General features: G+C 34.1%; 2 protein-coding genes across 2 annotated transcripts; one reads left to right on the top strand and one right to left on the bottom strand.

Annotated features, from left to right (window-relative positions):
• The first annotated feature begins 9,459 nt into the window (after positions 1–9,459).
• LOC143616485 (uncharacterized) lies at positions 9,460–10,644 on the top strand. The gene has a single exon (XM_077089302.1). It carries the CDS (start codon positions 9,460–9,462, stop codon positions 10,642–10,644), a length of 1,185 nt encoding a protein of 394 aa, XP_076945417.1.
• Positions 10,645–16,518: 5,874 nt separating this feature from the next.
• LOC143616493 (L-tryptophan--pyruvate aminotransferase 1-like) lies at positions 16,519–19,602 on the bottom strand. Its single transcript, XM_077089310.1, has 5 exons — positions 18,968–19,602; positions 18,512–18,815; positions 18,162–18,442; positions 17,021–17,322; positions 16,519–16,919 (listed from the first exon to the last, which is right to left on the bottom strand). The coding sequence occupies exons 1-5, from the start codon at positions 19,060–19,062 to the stop codon at positions 16,702–16,704; spliced, it is 1,200 nt and encodes a 399-aa protein (XP_076945425.1). The 5' UTR covers positions 19,063–19,602; the 3' UTR covers positions 16,519–16,701.
• Positions 19,603–20,002: the final 400 nt, after the last annotated feature.

Raw genomic sequence — 20,002 nt, 5'->3', positions numbered from 1 at the left:
AACACTAAACATAATGAAAATCATTTTAAAGTAATGTATTTTATAACCTATTTTTTTTTTTTGTATTTTTTGAACGACAACGATAATGAAATAAGTAAAACCCCTCAACATGTCGCTAAAACACCAAAACAAGTACAAAAACAAAGAAGAAACATAAACAAATATTTTAACGCAAACCCAATCGAATAACCACATTTAGAAGTTTCTTAACGTGTTTTCAAACCATGAATCCCAATCTAGAGAGCCCCGCCTTGGTCTATTTTTAATACATTTATTAAAAACAAGTATCATGATATCTTCGATTAACAATTTGACAAAATCATTCTTTTTAATACAGCCATATAGGTCCAAATATGATTTTGCTAGCCATTTTAAGAAATCCATGTCATTAAGAAACCTTCCAAATTTAGTGGATCCTAAATTTTCCACCATCTGTTTTAATAGCACACCTTATTTTTATGATCCACATGTTCTCATTATACATATTTTAATTTCGAACATTTAGATATTTTATCCCATTTTCTGAAGTTAATATCAAGTGTACGTGGGTTATTTAGATCAATAGAACTTTTTCATTATATTTCCGCATTTTTAATTTAACTAACCCATGCAATACCACTATTAACAATGGTGAATTATAGTCAGGGCTGGCTCAATCATTTTGATGGCCTATACGACGTTGAAACAAGGCCTTGTTATAAATAAATAAGTAATGCAGTTCCTCAAACATTTTCAGAGCTGATTAAGTTTAAACGTCGCTCAAATCACACACATTAATCCAAAACTCAAATTACAAATGTATAATTATTAGCTTTGTTTTGAAAATTGAGGGCTTTAAAAAGTAGAGGCCTAAGTCATTGCTTCATTTCGTTATATCTAGAGACAACCCTCATTATAATGCTTTTTCGTGTTGATAAAAATGTTTTCCTGTTTTCATTTTTTTTTCTGGTTTTCTTCTCGGTGTTTAGAAACACAGAAAACTATAAATACTGATTTTCTTCTACATTTTGGTTAACTTGGTTGTTTTTCTAGGGTTATTGGCTTATATCATCAAAATGTAATGCTATAGATTTGTATATTTTAACAAACAACTTTAGATTTTGAAAGATTAATGAAATACGTCATAGAAAGAAAAGGAAAATGAAAAGGGGTCGTTTTCATTTATCATGAACAGGAAAAGGATGGGAGCAAATAATAATAATAATAAGATGATTAAGAGGTCCCTATTGGTGAGGTAGAGTGGTTCCCACACAAGAGGAGCATATCCCATTATCCTCACCATTCACTTTATATCTTTCTCTTTTTTTCATTCTTATTTCTTCTTTCTATCTTGTTGTATTATTGTTCTCTGTTCCTTTTAGAGTTATGTGAGTGCTAGGTGAAGGAGATAGGATAATGAGCTTAGCATGCAAATGCCAGTAAAAAGTATGTAAAACTAAGCAATAAGATAAGCTAAGATAATGTTAGTACTCTTAAAAATCCTAAACATATAATCCTATGTATTCATTAAGTTTTATTCTTGATTAAGACCTAAGAAAGATGCAAGTCTAGCAAAGCAGCCTAATCTGTCATCCCAAATGAATTTTAATATGCCTACACCTATTCTCGGTTTATTAGTGAGGGTTTGCACTGATGTAACCAATGTCATCGTTTGTTTCTCTTCACTTGTCCAAACCATGTAAATCTCTCATCTTGTATCTTATCCGATAAACTAATCATCAATAACAAGTCTTTTGCATTTATATAAAGACATTGTCGCAACATCGCTTTTGCATGCATATAATAATATCTCATTTTTAAACACTTCAACCCATCTGGTCGAGTTAAGAACTCGCGGTCTATTGGTTCAACCCTACCATTTTTTAAGAACAAGCTAGATGTGATTGACACCATCGACTCCTTTTAAAGGAAGGGCAAGATGTGATTGACATGATTGTTGATGCCCACGGTCATCTATGATTTTTCAGGTTCGATCACAGAAAACATGACCTTTTAGGTGCTAGAATTTACAATGCCAAGCATAAAACTTGTCTTTTAACACTCACACCTCTACTCTTATTTATTGATTACTTCTTTTTACATAGAAATACCTTGTTACAAGTTCATACAACCCACAATGTTGTCCAACACGTTACCTGATACGCATTATTGATCCGTGATTAAGTCAGTATACTAATATATTTACCATATCTTTATAATAAAGCATCATTTTTCGGTACCAAACTACCACATCCAGTGGCGGATCCAAGATTTTTTTCAGGTGGTGCACTGCTCTTAGAAGGTTTAATTTCCCGGAGTTGGATATAAAAAAGTTCGGGTCGATTTGACGGTTCGGGTCGTTTCGATACATAATAAAAATACGATAAAATAAAAAGACACCGTCATTGGAAATTAAAAAACACCTAATATAACAATGGTTTTTACAAATTAAAAAAAATATTCATAATTGTTCCCTACGAGTCTTACAAATCAACAATTACAAACAAACAAATTAAAAAAATAGCAAACTAACAAACTAACAAATTGCAAATTGTTCACACATAGAATATGTTTAATTTGTTAATTATAAACAAAAATTTATGTTTAATTAGTTAATAATAACTATAAACTAAAATTTAACAAATAAGTGAATAACCTAACAATTAACAATATGAATTGAAGAACAATTAACAAATTAACATAAACTTACCGGAGGTTTGACGAAGAACCAGAGAAGAAACAGCTAGGGTTAGTCGGGACTCAGGTGGGAGGTGGGAGGTGGCCGACGGGCTGGCGGGCGGCGGTGGCTGACTGGCCGGACTCCGAAGGGCGGTGAGGCAGAAACAAGCCAACGCTTGTTTGTGTTTGTGACTGTGAAGAGGTAAAACAAAAATAAAACCTTAATGAATGATGAGTTTTAAAATTTTTTAAAAGACTGTTTAAAAGAAAAAGAAGAAAAAAAAAGACAAAAACCGGAGTCCGTAGATTTGAACCCGCGACCTTAGTTTCACAAAGCAGACAATTACAACTACAATGTATCATCTAATTTGTGAATAGCATGGTTCCCTTCTAATTTATAAGGTGGTTCACTCTATTATTTTCTATATACCTTTACACTATTATTTCGAAACTCGGGTGGTTCCGGTGAACCATCCGTTTATACCGTAGATCCGCCCCTGATCACATCTTTGTTGTAGTTTAGGAAAGATAATGTATATGGTTAAAATATATTTAACACACTTGATGTATCATGTATGTCACTATTAGAGGAAAATGATTTGCTGTATTTAGATACATAATACAATTAGACTACTATAGGAAAATGATATGACAACATAATGGTACGATTTATTTTCTCATTTATCATATCACAATACGTGCTTCAATCATAATAAACTCAAGTCCCGTATCGATAATCAACACACGAATTAAACGAATAACTCTCGTTTATATTAATAAGAAAATATCACTCTAAAAACTGATTACAAATCTCTCAAACCCTAACTCGGTTTAACTCTTGATGAACCTAACTCGGTTACACCAAACTCCACATACTCTCTAATGTCTAACCATAACTCGGTTTATATAGACTAATCTGACTTGCTAGCAAAGACATTACCAACTTTATAAAACCCTAATTCTTAGGTTGAGCCTTACACTTGGGCCAAACAACAATTGACCCAACATAAACCCGTTGGAAGGTCAGGGAGCAGTAAATTTATTGACATTCCAACGCTAAGTCAGCATATGAACCGTATCATAAATCACATTATGATATTATGTAACGAGTTATAAAGAAGAACGATGAGGACCCATTTGTTGTTATAAACGAGTTTCCTATGATTGTTTGGACCTTAAACCTAAGGCCTCAAAGAGTGGATTAAAGATTAAACATTCTAGACGTTTCTTCGACCGGTAGCAATGAGAACAAACTATCCATCTCTACCTCCTTCATAATATTTTAACCTGATCGTAAACTATTTATTATCAGGATGAAATTATATGAAGAGGATCAAGATGGACGAAAACACCACCCACGTGATATCGTCTAATTTTGGGCCTAACGTGTTAGCTCTTTTACAAATACAAGGTATCTCATCAAAACCTAACTAGACCGGACCAAATAACGTCCAACCTATTTTCGGTTTACTTAACCGGTTTAGAAGTTAGGGACACACCATTTGTTAGATGACAAATAGGTCACAAAATGAGATTTTTATTTTTGTTTTGTTTTGATTAATATTATAATATGGCTATTTATGGATAGAATAATAGTGGCGTCACAGTGTTTTACACGTGTGAGACAAGACCCACATATATAAGACACATGTCGAGTAGGATCTGACTCATATTGACACGTATATAAGAAATCTAGTTAGATGTTTATATGAAAGCGTGTGACACCACACGTGTCATCATCAAGGTCCCAAATTTTCATTCATATTTCAGCCACCAATGTGGTCGGTATTTATTTTAACAGGCTAGGTTTTTTCACGTATTTTATCTCATGTTTTAAATAAGATTTTTCATGTATTTTATCTTATATTTCAAGTGAGACAACATCTCCTATTGTGATTCGTAACTCAAATTTAAAAATATGTTACATGGGAGATGTTAAGTTGTATGATGTTTTTACTTTATGTTGCGAATTATATAATAATCTTTAAATTAGTTTAGTTCTATATAAATGTTAAGCTAGTTCAAGTTGCAACATATGTCACACCAAGTTTTTTATGTGCATTTTAGATTTCTGATAAAATTCATACATTTTTTTTAAATGAGTGTATTTTATATACGTGTTACTATAAATTTATTTAATTTATACATAAACACTTCTATTAGGGCCGGTCTGGAGGAAAGATAAGGTGGATAACTGTCGGCTTGCTCTCTGGAGATCCGATATGTTTATCATTTTTATATTTTAAGGCGTAATTTTCTACTATGTTGGGACTTCGAATTTTCATAAATTCTGAGAAACTGCCCTGATTTCTATTTGTTTTAAGATTCCTAGTTGTGGAGGGGCTTTAAAGCTCATGTTAAAGTGTCATGTCACTGTCACGTAGCCAACTAAGATTTTAACCTTAAATCCTGGTTGTAGTTTAAAGGCCTTAAAGCCCACACCCCTTTAGATTTGGGCCCTACCATTTGTCAACATATTTCCTTTGTCGGATGTTAATGCACCGAAGCTCCCTACTTTAAAGTCCCTTTATTATCGGCATGGCGTGGTTGTGAGGGTTTTAAAGTTCTGCCATGTTGTTTTGCCACTCTTTTTAAACACCCACAGACAAGATGTCTAACTTATATCATACAAATCAAAGTTTAAACCACATAAGAGATACAACTCTTTGTTTATAATAACTGCTTTACTACTTATTGCTCGTTGCATTTATATGCTACTAACTTGCAAGATTTTGAATACTTACTTTTTTTCACTAGTTAAAATTGGAACATAATGTAGGCATGCTAAAATATGAATATACGAAAAAATAAACAAGATTTATTTGTAACCTTTTGATTTCATAATTGCGTGTGTAATGCTTGATAATAATGTTAATACATCAAATACTAAATATCTAAAATACAAAGGTTGATGTGATATATTCTCGAACCTAATTTACTTGCGGTTTGGTGTTAAGACATATTTATGGCCACAGATTAATCTTCTGTGTGTATGGCACGATTTAAAGGGAAAAAGAAAAGGCATATACGCATTTCTATTTCCAATTTGGCTTACACGCAACCAACCTAACATCATCATCAAATCAATAACGGCAAACACAAACATAGTAATTTAATAAATACAAATATAAGTAAATTGCATATTTGATTCTATTTGTTTCAATATCGAAAATCATATATCTGACTTTTAACATATAGAAATTCTTATAAGCTTGTGTTAATAGTTTGAAATACAAAATATTATTTTTAACCGGATAGCATTTTACTTTTAATTCCATTTAATCCACAGTATGCAATATTTGAACCATTGACCTCTGAGAGTAGTGAGAATCAACTTTGGTTATTGATTGTTTCAGTACTTATATACATGAAACAACAAGAACCCACAAAACCACAAATAACAAGCTCAACACACATCGTTTAATATGTAGCTACTTTGTTGTAAAAACAACGTCGCAATATAATCTTTGTGTCTAGTAATGTAGAACTGTATCGGGAAGTTAGATTTGAATGGGACCGAACCAAGCCACGCATCGACCCAGAATTAGATTTTTTTGCCCATTGCCCAAAACACATCTGATATAGTTTTGAAGATTGATATTATAGTGATATAGTTGGTGAAATTCGTTTTTTCAATTGCAACCCAAATACCCGGAATACAATTTACTCTTGATCGAATAATCCAATATAGTGTAGAACTATAGATGTACCAAACTCAAAAAGAATTTGTCATTGAAGAATATGAGATAAGAGAGGACCATATTATTGGTTATTCCCCCCAAAATGGTTGATGTGGTCAGATGACATGCACCTCATTGGATATTCCTCCATGAGTATGGGGATCGAATTTGCACATATGACATAATATGTGGACCCATGTCGTTTTCAAAAACTCGAATCTAATTAAATTAGTTAAAATCTTTTTTAACAAAATTTTGGTAGAAAATTATAGGGCTATTGGCCACTTTTTAGGGTCTAGTCCAGTGGGCTTTGGTCCACACTAATCAGCCTCATTGATGTTTTGGTTCAGTCCAGTGGGCTTCTAGCCTTCTACTATTTCTCTCCTGGTTTTTAGAGCAACAAAAATGAAATAAAAAACTTTTTATAGGCAATACACATGAAATAGTAGATTAAAACTAATTCACAAAATAAGATTTCTAAGTGGGTGGTGGTCCATTGCTAAAGGCATTATATTTAAACATCTGGATTAGAAAGAGAAAGTATCAGATTCAATTCTCACAAACAACAAGAAATAAAAGAAATTTGTCATTAAAACAATTAATTGATCTTTGTCTTTGTATTTTAATAGAAAAATTATGCTCTTGCTTTAATTAATCACTAACATTTAACCATAGAAAGTCATAGCTACTAAGTGCTGGTTAATTGGATCCTTTCACTAAAACAAGCACCTTTCCAAAACTGACTTTTTGCTACTTTTTATAAATTAATCACAAAAATGTGAAATAACCAAAACATAAACTATATTACTATATACTTTTTTCTTAAAAATTAACTAGTTGGTGTACCCGCGCTTCGCGGCTCGGGCGTAATTTCCAGTTTTTGTTTTTGTTAACCGCGATTCAATACAAAAAACTGCAAATTGCGCTTAACACTCAATAAGAGCCACCAGACCCAAATATCAACTCTTACCACACTCGATATCAACTCTTACCACACATGAAATATTTTCGTTAATGCTACATGTCCCACATATATTAAACTATGACACGTTACATTTCATAAATATTCTTCAGTGGACTAATAACATAACTATATATGTCTACTTGATAGCCTTTAAAAATAGTAAGAAATCTTAGTATTAGTATTCTTATTATTGTTAGTTATTCAAGTTTAAATCATAGAAGGGAAAAGGAACCTATCATTTAACCATAAAAGTTTATAGTCATTATGCTACAAACACAAAGTAGTTTGCAGATATGCACATTTACCCTTTTTTTTTCACATTTGATTTTTAAAAAGTCAAACTGCATTCTTGAAGGTTCATTGTGTTAATAGTGTTTTTGTACTAAAAGTAACTTGCTTTAAAGTAATTATGTTTTGACTCGCTACTCGACCCATCCAAACGCTAACAGAGATGTGCAAATTATTGATCATTTGACTTTTAAGTGGTTTGTTAATGAAAAAGCTCTCTTGCAGAACTATTTGGATCATTTGACTTAAAAATTTAAACGGTAACCATTTAAGAAGTAAATTGCGCCCTTTGGATCATTTGACTTTTAAAAGTCAACTTCCCCATTTAAAAGTAAACAACAAATACGCATACCATTTAAAAGTAAAGAAAACTACACTATTTTGCAGCCATGACAGTTAGCCACCATTTATGGTTTTCTACTATTCCCAATATACCCCTAGACCGAAAACGAATATGCAGATGACCCCAAAAAAATGATTTACTTACCAAAAAATATTCATGAAACTATAATACTGGAGTTGAAATCATTTCTTACAGCAGCCAATACACATTCCATAATGTATCCAAAATTGATTTCTAGAAATCACCCTAAAAAATTTTACCTAGATTTTTAGTAATTTTTATTATAATAAACTCCTCATAACTTATGAAAGCAACATTCAAAAATTCAATTCTTAGAAATCAAACCAATATCAATATAAATTATGTGTGAAGATTAAAAGCAAATCAAAATTTTTAAAAAAAATCTTCATATAAGAAGCTTACTAATAATAAGAATAAACCTTATATTGAGAAGGAACATAAGGTGTGAACCGATTCTAAAAACAGTTCCACCATATTTCAGCTACGAAAATTTATAAATGAACCACCATATTTCAGCTACGAAAATTTATAAATGAACTTAAATTACAATTACCAAACCATTTTAAACAACAAGAGAGAAAAACAAACAAACAAATGACTTAGACAATTAACTGAAACCAACTCATAATAGATTATTAACCGATCTATGTTTAACCGATCACTCAGTTATATCTATAGTCAAGTGTCTGTAACTTAACTGAATAAAACATTGAACACCCCTACTTACATTACCCAACAGTTCTTTTAGTTACCATTTATTATTTTATAATCAAAATGGGGAACAAATTCTAATTTCTATTACACTTCTACCCTCAAAACATCCTTAACTCACACAACTTCCTAGAAATTCCATTGATCCCACGTCATCATCAACAAAAAAAACCAAAGTACACTCCAAATCACTTCACACACACACACATTTACTAATCACACTACCCGTGACCAACACGCCTCTACTCCACCACCACCAATGGACTTCACCACCGTCGAAGACCACCACCACCAACCCATCAACCACATCCTCTCCTTACCCATCTTCTTATCCGACCAAATCCATCACACAACACACACCTCCAAATCCCACAAACTCGAGTGCTTAGAACTTAACAAACTCGTTGTCCATCTTTCCAACATGCTCCGCTCCTTCGTCCGGATTATTAACCCCACTTCCTCCTTCTACGACCGCCCGGTCCGCCGCGTCTTCACTGACGTCACACGGAACCTTACCTGTACCTTAACCCTGGTACGGAAATGTCAGCGGCGCCTAGTATTTGTTCACGTAGGCGCCGCTGACTTTAAAAAGCTATTCACACTTCTTGACGCCTCTATAGGCGACATGAAGTGGTTGCTTAGCATATACGACTCCGGAAAAATCAGAAATGATGATTCTGATTCTTATGGAGTCGTTTTATCATTACCTCCCATCGCGAGTAACGATCCGATACTCGCGTGGGTTTGGTCGTACATTTGTACGCTTTATATTTCTCCGCTGAATGTCAAAATTGATGTCGAGTTCGTTAGCGACTGATAATGATAGGAACAAGAAAATTATAGCTGAAGAACTTGGGCTTCCGCCTTTGTTGAAGCTTCTGAAGGAAGCTTCAACACCGGAAGCCCAAGTTGCGGCAGCTAACGCGCTTGTTAGCCTTGCGGATAATCAAGATATAGCTAGATTAATCACTAGTGAATTAGGGGTTCCAATTATTGTACAAGCGTTACAAAAGTCCCCAATTCGGGTACATATTTTGGTTGCGAGGTTAATTGCGGGAATGGCGGAAAACGATGAGGTTTCGCAAGAGGCGTTTGCTAGAGAGAATGCAATTAGACCTCTTGTTACGCTATTATCACTTGATAATGATGGTTCGGTGTCCAATTTTGCAACGACGTGGTCAATTAATAGGAAAGAGAGGGAAAATGAACCGTCTGAATTGAAAATTGAACTTAAAACAATTTGTGCTAGGGCGTTATGGATGCTTTCTAGAGGTAATCTTGCAAATTGTAGGATATTAACCGACACGAAAGGGTTATTAGTGCTAGCTAAGCTTATAGAAACCGAAACTGGTGAGCTGCAAACCAACTGTTTGATGAATGTGATGGACATAGCAGCAGCCGCAGAGTTAAATCCTGACCTGAGACGATCGGCTTTCAGGACTATCTCCCCGGCTGCAAAAGCAGTAGTGGATCAACTATTAAAGTTGATCCACCACTCTGAGATAGCTGGAATCAAGATTCCAGCTATCAGATCAATTGGGTCACTTGCCATGACTTTCCCAGCTAGGGAAACCTGGGTGATTGACCCGTTGGTCAAACAACTAAGTGACCAAAACCCTGACGTGGTGACGGAATCCGCAATAGCGTTGGGGAAATTCGTGTCACCTGATAATTTTCTTTGTCAGGAGCATTCGAAAACGATTATTGAATTCGATGGTGTGACTCCTTTAATGAGATTATTGAGAGGGGATGATAGAACACAACATCATGCTTTGGTGTTATTGTGTTATCTTGCAATGCATGATGGAAATAGTGAGGCACTTGTGAAGGCAAGGGTTTTGACAACTTTAGAAGGGGTTGATAAGTCAACTATTGGTCAACATTTTCAGTTGAGGCAGCTGGTGGTGGAAGCAGTTAATCAACTTATTATGTATCATGTTGGTGTTGTTCCTTCTCAAAAGGTGTCATACTCACCTTGAAGAATATGAGGTAGTTATTATGGTTAGGTTGTAAATCTTTAGCTATCATTAAGTTAGTATATTATGGTGTAATTATTTTGAAGGGAAAGAAATCTAGTGGCAGTCTTAAGATTATCCAATTTAGCTTGTTAATTATGATGACAGTGGTTTTGTAAGTATAGTTAGTAAATCATCCATGTTGCACAACGGGGGTTTTCGTCGATTTTGGTATGATTTGGTACGGCACGGTACTCATACTCGGCTATTTCAACATGAAAGATATGTCTAAAAGAATATTAACACGTGTTTTACATTAATCAAAAACCATGAAAAAGAAATTTACATAGGACGGTATCGTTGTAGCGCGTAACCTATTGTATAATAAATAGAGTCCGGTCAAAATATGGACAAGCCTGGGCCATCATGGATTAACCCACCATTAGAGTAATCACTGGCCTATATAAAACCAATTTGTGTGGTGTGGGCCGCTATGGCTGATAATTTTATTTATTTACAAATTCTGAAATTAGTTGCAAAATAAAAGGTAAACAAAGTAATACATTTAGGAAAAATAAAAAGTATGATTACAGTACAACACAATATTTTATTTAAAAAATTACTCATACAACACAATTAGAAGTTACTAATTTAACCATTTTTAATTAAAGTTGTAATGATTAGTTCTTAGCAAAATGTGTTTATAATATTATCAAGGTTACACTTACATGATGGTCTAGTGGTATAATGATTGCTACCTACAAAAGTGACGTGGGTTCAAATTGTACAAAGTGTAAAATTATATGATATTTAAGGGTAAAAATTTGTTGTTCGAAAATAAAAGTTAATAAACAAAAATAAAGAAAAACAGATTGATTTAAATCAGCTGAAATAAAATCGATCATATTTGATGACCACGGCACCACTTAGGCCATGAGGTATACTCTAACACTTCTTAACTACACATAAGCTCCACATCACTAAATTATTCCTTTTAACTCCATGTCATCCAAAGGAAGTGGTTTAACTCATTTAACTTCATCTCTCTCCTAATAATACATAATTAAAACAACAAATCAATTAGTAATTAATATATATTGTTCATTTTAACTCGTTAAAAACATAACACATGGAGCTTTTTAACACACTTTAACACAAGTGGGGAGTGGGTTAATTCGTCTTTAAAGTGACATGTCATTTTAACCTATATAAAGGTTAGAGTATACCTCATGGCCTTACTGTACCACCCATGTACCAACATGTGAATAACTAGAAAATTTTTACTTGAAAGTGTAATACATTAAAGTTGACTACGTTAATCCATTTATTTAACGAAAACCAAAAAAGAGTTGTAAGGAAATGTTCATCTAATCATTTCATGCAGTCAACACATGTTAAAGTCATCTAATTCACATATAATAATAATAATAATAATATCAACAACTATTTGATTTTAATAATAATAGTTAATAATAATAATAATAATAGATATTTTAATAGTTTAAGGTTCGATTAGATCAAACCACGGGCTGTCTACGAAAACAAATAAAAACAATTTTAAGCTTTGTCGTTTCTTATAATCACATTGACTTTTGCTAATTTGGTGTTTAGCGCATACATTCAAAGAGAAAGTCAAATCACAAGGATTATATTATAGAATATGAGTTTGAGAATATCTTAAGTTGATTAATTATAAAAAGTTTAAACTAAGATTATAAGTTATAACATCTCTAAGGCCAAACGTAGTGGGCGAGAAAGTGGGCGAATTTGGGGCGAAATTAGGGTGGAACACCGCCCCCTGGGCGAAATTGGGGCGAAATGGGGCGGGGGCGGGGACTATTTGTCGCCTGAAAAGGTTTGAAGAATATTAATATTTTATTAATATGTGGGTGGTATATATATACATATACATATATATATATATTTATATATCATTATTATATTATTATTGTAGCCCCTACACCATTACACCTCAAAAACAAATTCTCATCACGGCGCAAAACGCCCCAAATTATAGCCCCTCCACTACACATAGCCTAACTGATAGATATTAACCTAGATCAAGTGTAGATATTAATGATGAAAGACTGTTAAGACTATTCGTTGAAGGGCGTGAAAGGCCACCGCCAGAGAGCCATGTTAGTTCGTATAACCCCAACACCCTCAATTTTGAAATTTGCGTGAACACCACTCCGCCATAAAGGTAGAGAGTGTGAATGCTTGTTTGTTTGATTTTTTAAATTATTAATTAATAATATAATAATCTTTTCACTCCTCCTCACTTTACCTAATGATTATTTGCTATTTTTTTTAATGACCAACTAATTAACGTCGGGTACCCCGTACGCGGTCCCCATTGGCTAAAGGTAGCCCGAGCCGGCCACTAGTCCGGACGGACGGAGCCCCTAGCGGTCCACCTGTTGAGGGATTCACCGGATAAAACCCGACCCCCACGCCCGCCAAACGGCACGACAACGAGGAGCCGGTAAAACCGGGTGAGATCAGGACTCGAACCCTGGCAAGCCAGGGTCATCCCTCATATCTGCTATATAAGTTGGTGATAGTGAGATTTGATCTCCCTACCTCTTACTTGTAAAGTGAGTGTTCTACTATTAAGCCACAACCAACTTAGATTATTTGCTATTTTTACTTACCCATCCCATAATACCTATAATAAATATGAAATGTGAAAGCCATTTTGCAATCTCATTGTTTACTTGTTCAGGTTTGTCTCTTTCATCTTGCTCCTTACACTCTTCCCATAAAAGATAAGTGTTAGCTTGTTAGGTGATGTTGGGCATGATAGCCGCAAATGTCACATTGTGTGGTTTGTGTATGGCAGAAGAACCGGGGGGGTGGTATGGTGTCGGATACATTGTGTGACGTTTCAATTTTTTTATGTTTTATACATATTCTTCAATATATCTGACAATAATACATTATCAAAAGCCAACTGATTTAACGGTAGCTCTATGACATTCCTTAAGAAAGGTAGTGAATTAGAGTCTTGTCTAGTGCAATCTATTTTGTGTCGAGCCAGAGGTTCTCTCATTTGCAGGTTTCTTCATTGGTGGGCGGGCAAGGTCACCATATTCTGTCTTTTGATTGGAAATGTTATTTATTTATCAACATGGTCACAAAATGTTCAAGCTTTGCTATTCATAGTAAGAGTTAATACATTTAATTCAAATCAGTCTGGCATTAAAAATCCTAGAAATGTGTGGCATTGTCCCCACAACAATTTACTTCCTATTAAAGGACGGTTCGAAGAAATTAAAACAAACAATAACATTTTCAACCACCACTATGACAACAACCTTTGACTCAAAACATGTTGCTATAGTTCTTGTGATTCTCATCATTCATAATGTTTTTCAAACAGATTCTGCTTCAATCCAACCAAATCAAGGTAAACTCATGCTTAATTTTATCGTTTATGTTGATTTTTAGGCCAAGCCGCAATTAGGGGTGTAAACGAGAGAGCCCGAGCTTAAGTTTGGCTTGATTTAAACTATTTTCTATAGCTTGAGCTTAGCTTAGGATCAGTTCCATCTATTATTTAACTTATATAAAATTTAATTATTTTTATATATTTTGAGAATACCTTAAATGAGCTTAAACTCTGTTGAAGCTCGTGTAGCAAAAGTTTGTCTCAAGCTCGACTTTAAATTGTGAATTAATGCATGCAAGTTTAAAATAGTTAAAACTCAAAAATACACTATGCTCAAACAGTCAAACTCGATAACTAAACAAGTTTTATTTGAGGCTTGGGCTCTGGTTCGATAAGTCTCAGCTCGTTTACCTTTATATCGATCTCGAGTAACTCGTGAGTAGCTCAGCTCAATTGCACCCTTGACCGCAATATGGTAGTTGTGAAAACTAATTCTTCTATACATCTATAGGAACTATATTTTCTGGACGAAATAGAATGCTTAGAAAGCTGCCATCAACACCACCACCACCGAAGATAGGCCAACCACCTCATTACAAGCTACCTTGTCCACCTCCACCACCGCCACCGCCACCATCGACGTCACTCGACCGCATATATCCGAGTTTTCGTACAGTTGGTAGAGGTTCACCACCGGCACCAAGGGCGAGTCGACCTTGGAATTATCGTATTTTTCTCTCACCACCACTGATGCCACCACCGCCGCCACCGACATGGGTCTATAGACAACCTTACAAGTGCAACTTGACTCCACCACCGCCTAAAAGTAGTTAAACCTAATCAACTTATTATTTTGTATGAACGACTAAATTATTGCATTCTATTGTGTATGAACTTGTAACCTTTTATTTTATATCTTTACCATCTTATCAAAGTGGAAATGAGATGTAATGAATTACTTAATTACTCATGCATGGTAAAAGAATAACACTAGTTTCTTTTTTCTTTATATTTTTAATTGGGTCAGGTTGGTAGGTTGACTTGTTTAACAAGAACACGGCTCTTATATATCAATCCTAACTCGGACAACCTTATAATCGTGTAACTCAAACATGAGCGGTTTAGCATGTTTGTATAAACATGTCAGACGGGTTGGTGGGTCAACATGTTGGTTAAACATGTAACAATTAGACTCGTTGTTTTAAACGGTTTAGATAGCACAAAGTCTAATTATTTTTGTGGCATGTTATGCACCATCTTTGTAGTTGCCACAAGTAAATTCACAAAGTCTTTTCCATAATAACTCATACTTTAAGATCTACTCCAGATATCTAAAGTAATAAAGGTCCTTATACATTCTAATGGTTTTTGTTTTTACTTAAAAGTTTTATGATTTCTTCATATCTATATGAATCGTAGTAATCGTAAAATAAATACTATTCTAACTACTAATGTAACAAAGTATCAAGAGGACGAAAAATATCGGCTCATGGGTATTTTGTCGCAAATGAGTTAAACATTAAACAAGACAATATAACATGACAAGATCCATGCAATGAGTTTAATTACAAGACTCATGGTCTCATGCATATACTATAGCTATATCCACATTTTAGCCATAACATCCTGTCATCCCATGAAGTAAGACACCTATCGGGCCTACCAAGATCCTCAATAATTTAAACCCATTATTACCGGCCCAAAGCAGAGACCAAAACCCGACCAATACTCTATCAGTTTAACGGCCCATATACATTAACTTTTATCCATTTGTTCATCTTCTCTGTCCACATCTTTTTGCCATGGCTTTGAGCCCAATCAATTCTACTGCCATTACTTACGGTGGTAGCATATTTTAACAACAAATTTTACTTTCAAATTTGTTAACCGTACTAGGTAATTTTACTTTGATTTTGATGTCCTTGGAATATCAAAGGATGTTGGCGAGAAAAATAGTGTGTGGACGCGTGTGTCTGGGTGGGGGGGATGAGGTCATGAGAATGACTATTATGGTTGGACAAATTAACAAAAAGGTCATGCATTTTAAAAATATCGATGAATAAGAGCCTAACAAGCGTGATTTGGCATAGTATATAATATATTTTAAAAACATCTAGATTCTAGAGTTTATGGCAATTCAAACAATCTCGATGGTCACATGTTCGATGATGTGGAAATCAAGAAATAATGATATCTTCAACAATAGAGATTTGCCCATGAATAAAGTTGGTTAACAACATCAAAGCAAACTCAATTTATGGTTCAAGTATAGGAAAAGTTTGGAGAGAGAAATTGTGTAATTTTAACTTTGAGAACTTCATGTTATAGTTGGTCTTTTTTTTTATTTTTTATTATTTGTACTTTCAGGCTTGTTGCTTCGATCTTGTAAGTTGCCTCATCTTTTTTCTTTTATGACAATAAATAAGTAATTAATCTCTAATTGAAATTGTTTAGTCCAATTAAGTTACATAAATAGCCAATCATGGAAAGAGTAAACAATATACCATTGCATGATATTATATGTAGCATTGTTTTTTCATAAACTCAAAACATAAGCATTAGGCATATTCATATTAAACATTACATGTTTTTTTTAAAGAGGGTGGCTTAGTAGTCAAACACCTCACATTCTGGATCTACAACAATATATAAACCTTAACCAAGATTCCCATCCTTAATTATCACCATTGTTAAAGATCTTGAATCTTGGAAAGCCTATCAATGAACATATTAAACTCTTCATCTCTTCCAACCATACTAACTCTAACAAACCCGGGATCCGACCCGAATCTCCTTCCACTCCTTGTTAATATATTGTGACTCCTAAACAACTTCTCACAATCCTCAATTTCATCCTTGCATTTAATCCATGCAAAGGCTGTCACCATAATTAAATAATTTTCAGTTCACATAAATTTATTTAAAGTTCCAACATGACAAACAATGCATGTTGTGACAAACAATGCATGTTGTCACTTGCCAATATTTATTATTTAATTAACTTGTTACCTGGATTTATATGAGTGATCTCTCCATAATAATTGCAATGTTGTAAAGGGTATTTTGGTAGAATAAACATTTCGGATTTTTTAGCTGTTTCTCTTAACACCTCCCATCTTTTTGCCAACATGTTTTTGCTAAACTCAAAGAAGTTATCGCCTTCCGGTGATCCAAAACGTTTGCATCGATCCGCAACAACTTGCAAGATCTTTGCAATCCGGAGTTGTGGTTCTTTCGCTACTCCGATTGTGCTCACTTCCATGAATTTTGTCATCTTTTTTGCCACCTCTTTATCTTTAACAAGTGCCCATCTATAAATTCAAAACATAATTATAAAATCAAGTAGAGAATCATGTAAATTATTAAAACAATATTATACTTAGGCAGTGGCGAAGCTTGGGCGAGTTTTTCCGCGCCGGGAAGGGGGGATTCAAAATGTATTATAAAAATCATAAACTAAGGGGGCCGCCCTCAAATTTTCGGTATAAAATGGGTAAATTTACACTACGTATACAAATTTTGGGACAGAAAAACGGTCAATTTACACTACCGCGCAAAAAAAACAGGGGGGGCACCCCCAGCCCTAATGAAGCTTCGTCCATGTACTTAGGCTATGTGTAGTAAAGGGGCTACAATGTGACGCATAGTCAGCAAATGGTGGATTTTTGTTACAGGGGTGTAATGGTGTTGTATCATATATATGTATATACATATATATATATATCACACACACATATATAATAATAATAATAATAATAATAATAATAATAATAATAAAAGAAAACACATGCAGGGCGACAAGAACTCGATTATCGACCCCCATCCACAAATCGCCTCTTTGTCGGGAAGGGAGGGGGGGGGGGTTTCCAAAAAAAAGCCCGGCCCATTTTTGCTTGTTTGTCGACCAACAACACACGGCCTTATATGTTGTGTAGTGTTTAATTATCAGATAGTATTGGGAAAGAAAAAAGATGCATGCATGCAAATCTGCAATTATATAACTAGTTATGTAACCTGTAAAAATGCTTTTTTTTGTTACCATAAATAATTTAGCATGATTTAATTACCCAAATTGTTTATTTTGTTACTATAAATAATGTCTTACCCAACTTATAAATATTTTGTTACTGTAAATACATTATGGACCTACCCTATTCGCGAACCGGCATGCCCAGTGCATTTGGAAGCGGTAAACAACATGATGTCGAAATCTAACTTAGAAGTAATCGGCGTGTACTGAGGCCAATAATATGCAAGATCATGAACCAAGACCCCGCCATCTCGGTTCACCACAGGGCCACGGATCACACCACTAGGGTTATTTGGTGACGTCACGAGTTCAATATACGGCTCATTTTTATTGAACTCGTGCGCGTCACCTGCCCACTTGTATAATCCGGATCTAACCAAATCCAAAATCTCCAGGTAAGACTGCATAAAATAATATTAAAACAGTATTAAATTATAAAATAATAATAACAATAATAATTTGTAACGTACTGAATAATAAGGGGCAGCTGCCACAACATTGATCTGGCTAGGTTGGTCATGTGACGTGACCGCGTAAAGCACGGCTTGTAGCAACTGGCTTGAGCCAGTCCCAACGACGATGGAATAACCTTCAGTTACTGCATTCCCCACCGCATCATGTAGGCACTTAATCGAGTCCTCAAGCTTTGGCTCGAGAAACCAACAAGGGTTTTTAGGGTTAGAAAAGTAACTTAAAGATTCATAACCTTTAATCACAACCGTACATTCATCCCCTAACTTTTTCCAAAAAGTTTCGTACATTGTTGGGTCCCCACTACAAATTTCAAAACTTTCTTTAAAAAAAATATTATATATGCGTTATAAAAGGTATCGACACACTTGTTATCCGTTTTACCTCTGTTTCAATGTATCTTTTAAATTTTATTATGTTTTTGTATTTTTTATTATAAAAGATTAAAGACTTACTGGTCTAGATTGATCACAGGGTCAAGTGGTAGGTTTCTGGTGGTGTTGTTGCCGTTGTTTGCCGCCGGTGATCTTCGGTTATCAGCTCCTCCCATAACTCTCAATGAAGTTGAAGTATTGTATTAGTTTCAGGTGTAGGATGTAGATGTATATGATGACAAGATGTGATGGTTTATTTATAGTGTTACGAACTTGCGATTATAAATGCTTAAAGATTGCGCATTAAACTAATTGGGAGTAAATAAATGGGATATATTCTAGTTGAACCAGACATATTTAAAGCAAAAATATGGGAAATACCTTGTGAAATATTCAAGATTAGTATATATGGTCATGGTTTAAATATACAATATTTAGAAAATCAAATCAATGTGATTCTTTCTTAATAAAAATTCCAGCCCGTCTAAATATGTCAAAGAGCACATCCCTAACTAGATCGTGTCGGTACTTGAAACCCGAGAGCTTTTTCCAATGCACCGTGTGCTCCCCATGCGAGTCTAAACACACATTGTGACAAGCATGGTATATCTCATCAACCAGAAATTTAGGAATTATGGGTTAATATTTCAGGATAGTACAATACTTCACTACAGACATATACTAGTCTAACCATCTAGAGGGATAGTAAGAAGAAAATCTTGAATATTACATATACATATCATTTGTCAATAATAAACTTTCAGTTTTATTTAGATGTTAGTTTTTTTTTTCATTGTAAATTTCGAAAGCTTATGTTAGAGCATTTATGCTAGTTCCATGTTCATATCCATGTAATTTAAGCAATAATTAAAGGGTGCTGTTAAACGTATCTCCTCTTACACCATTTTTACTAAATATACACCCCCTTAACTTATTAGATAAATTACTATTACCTCTTAACATTATTTATATACATATTGGTCCCTACAACATTTTTTTCACTTAATAATCTCCACTACATATATTAAATTAAAAACTATCAAATATTACTATCAATTTATTTTTTTAGTATTGATATTGTAAATATTTATTATATCTTTTTTTTTAAATTTTAAT

This window comes from Bidens hawaiensis, unplaced genomic scaffold, assembly GCF_021521415.1.
Source record: "Bidens hawaiensis isolate Kalapana, Puna unplaced genomic scaffold, B.hawaiensis_p1.1 tig00047580_1, whole genome shotgun sequence".
Lineage (NCBI taxonomy): Eukaryota > Viridiplantae > Streptophyta > Magnoliopsida > Asterales > Asteraceae > Bidens > Bidens hawaiensis.
Note: the sequence above shows the minus strand (reverse complement) of the source record. Positions and strands in the feature narration are given on the sequence as shown.

Bases quoted from the DNA above. Each gene is read 5' to 3' on its own strand.
- LOC143616485 (XM_077089302.1), top strand. From the start codon at position 9,460: ATGTCGAGTTCGTTAGCGACTGATAATGATAGGAACAAGAAAATTATA.
- LOC143616493 (XM_077089310.1), bottom strand. From the start codon at position 19,062: ATGGGAGGAGCTGATAACCGAAGATCACCGGCGGCAAACAACGGCAAC. The intron at 18,816-18,967 runs GTAAGTCTTTAA...TGAAATTTGTAG, and splicing joins CCTGTGATCAATCTAGACCA to TGGGGACCCAACAATGTACG. The intron at 18,443-18,511 runs GTACGTTACAAA...TATTTTATGCAG, and splicing joins CAGCTGCCCCTTATTATTCA to TCTTACCTGGAGATTTTGGA.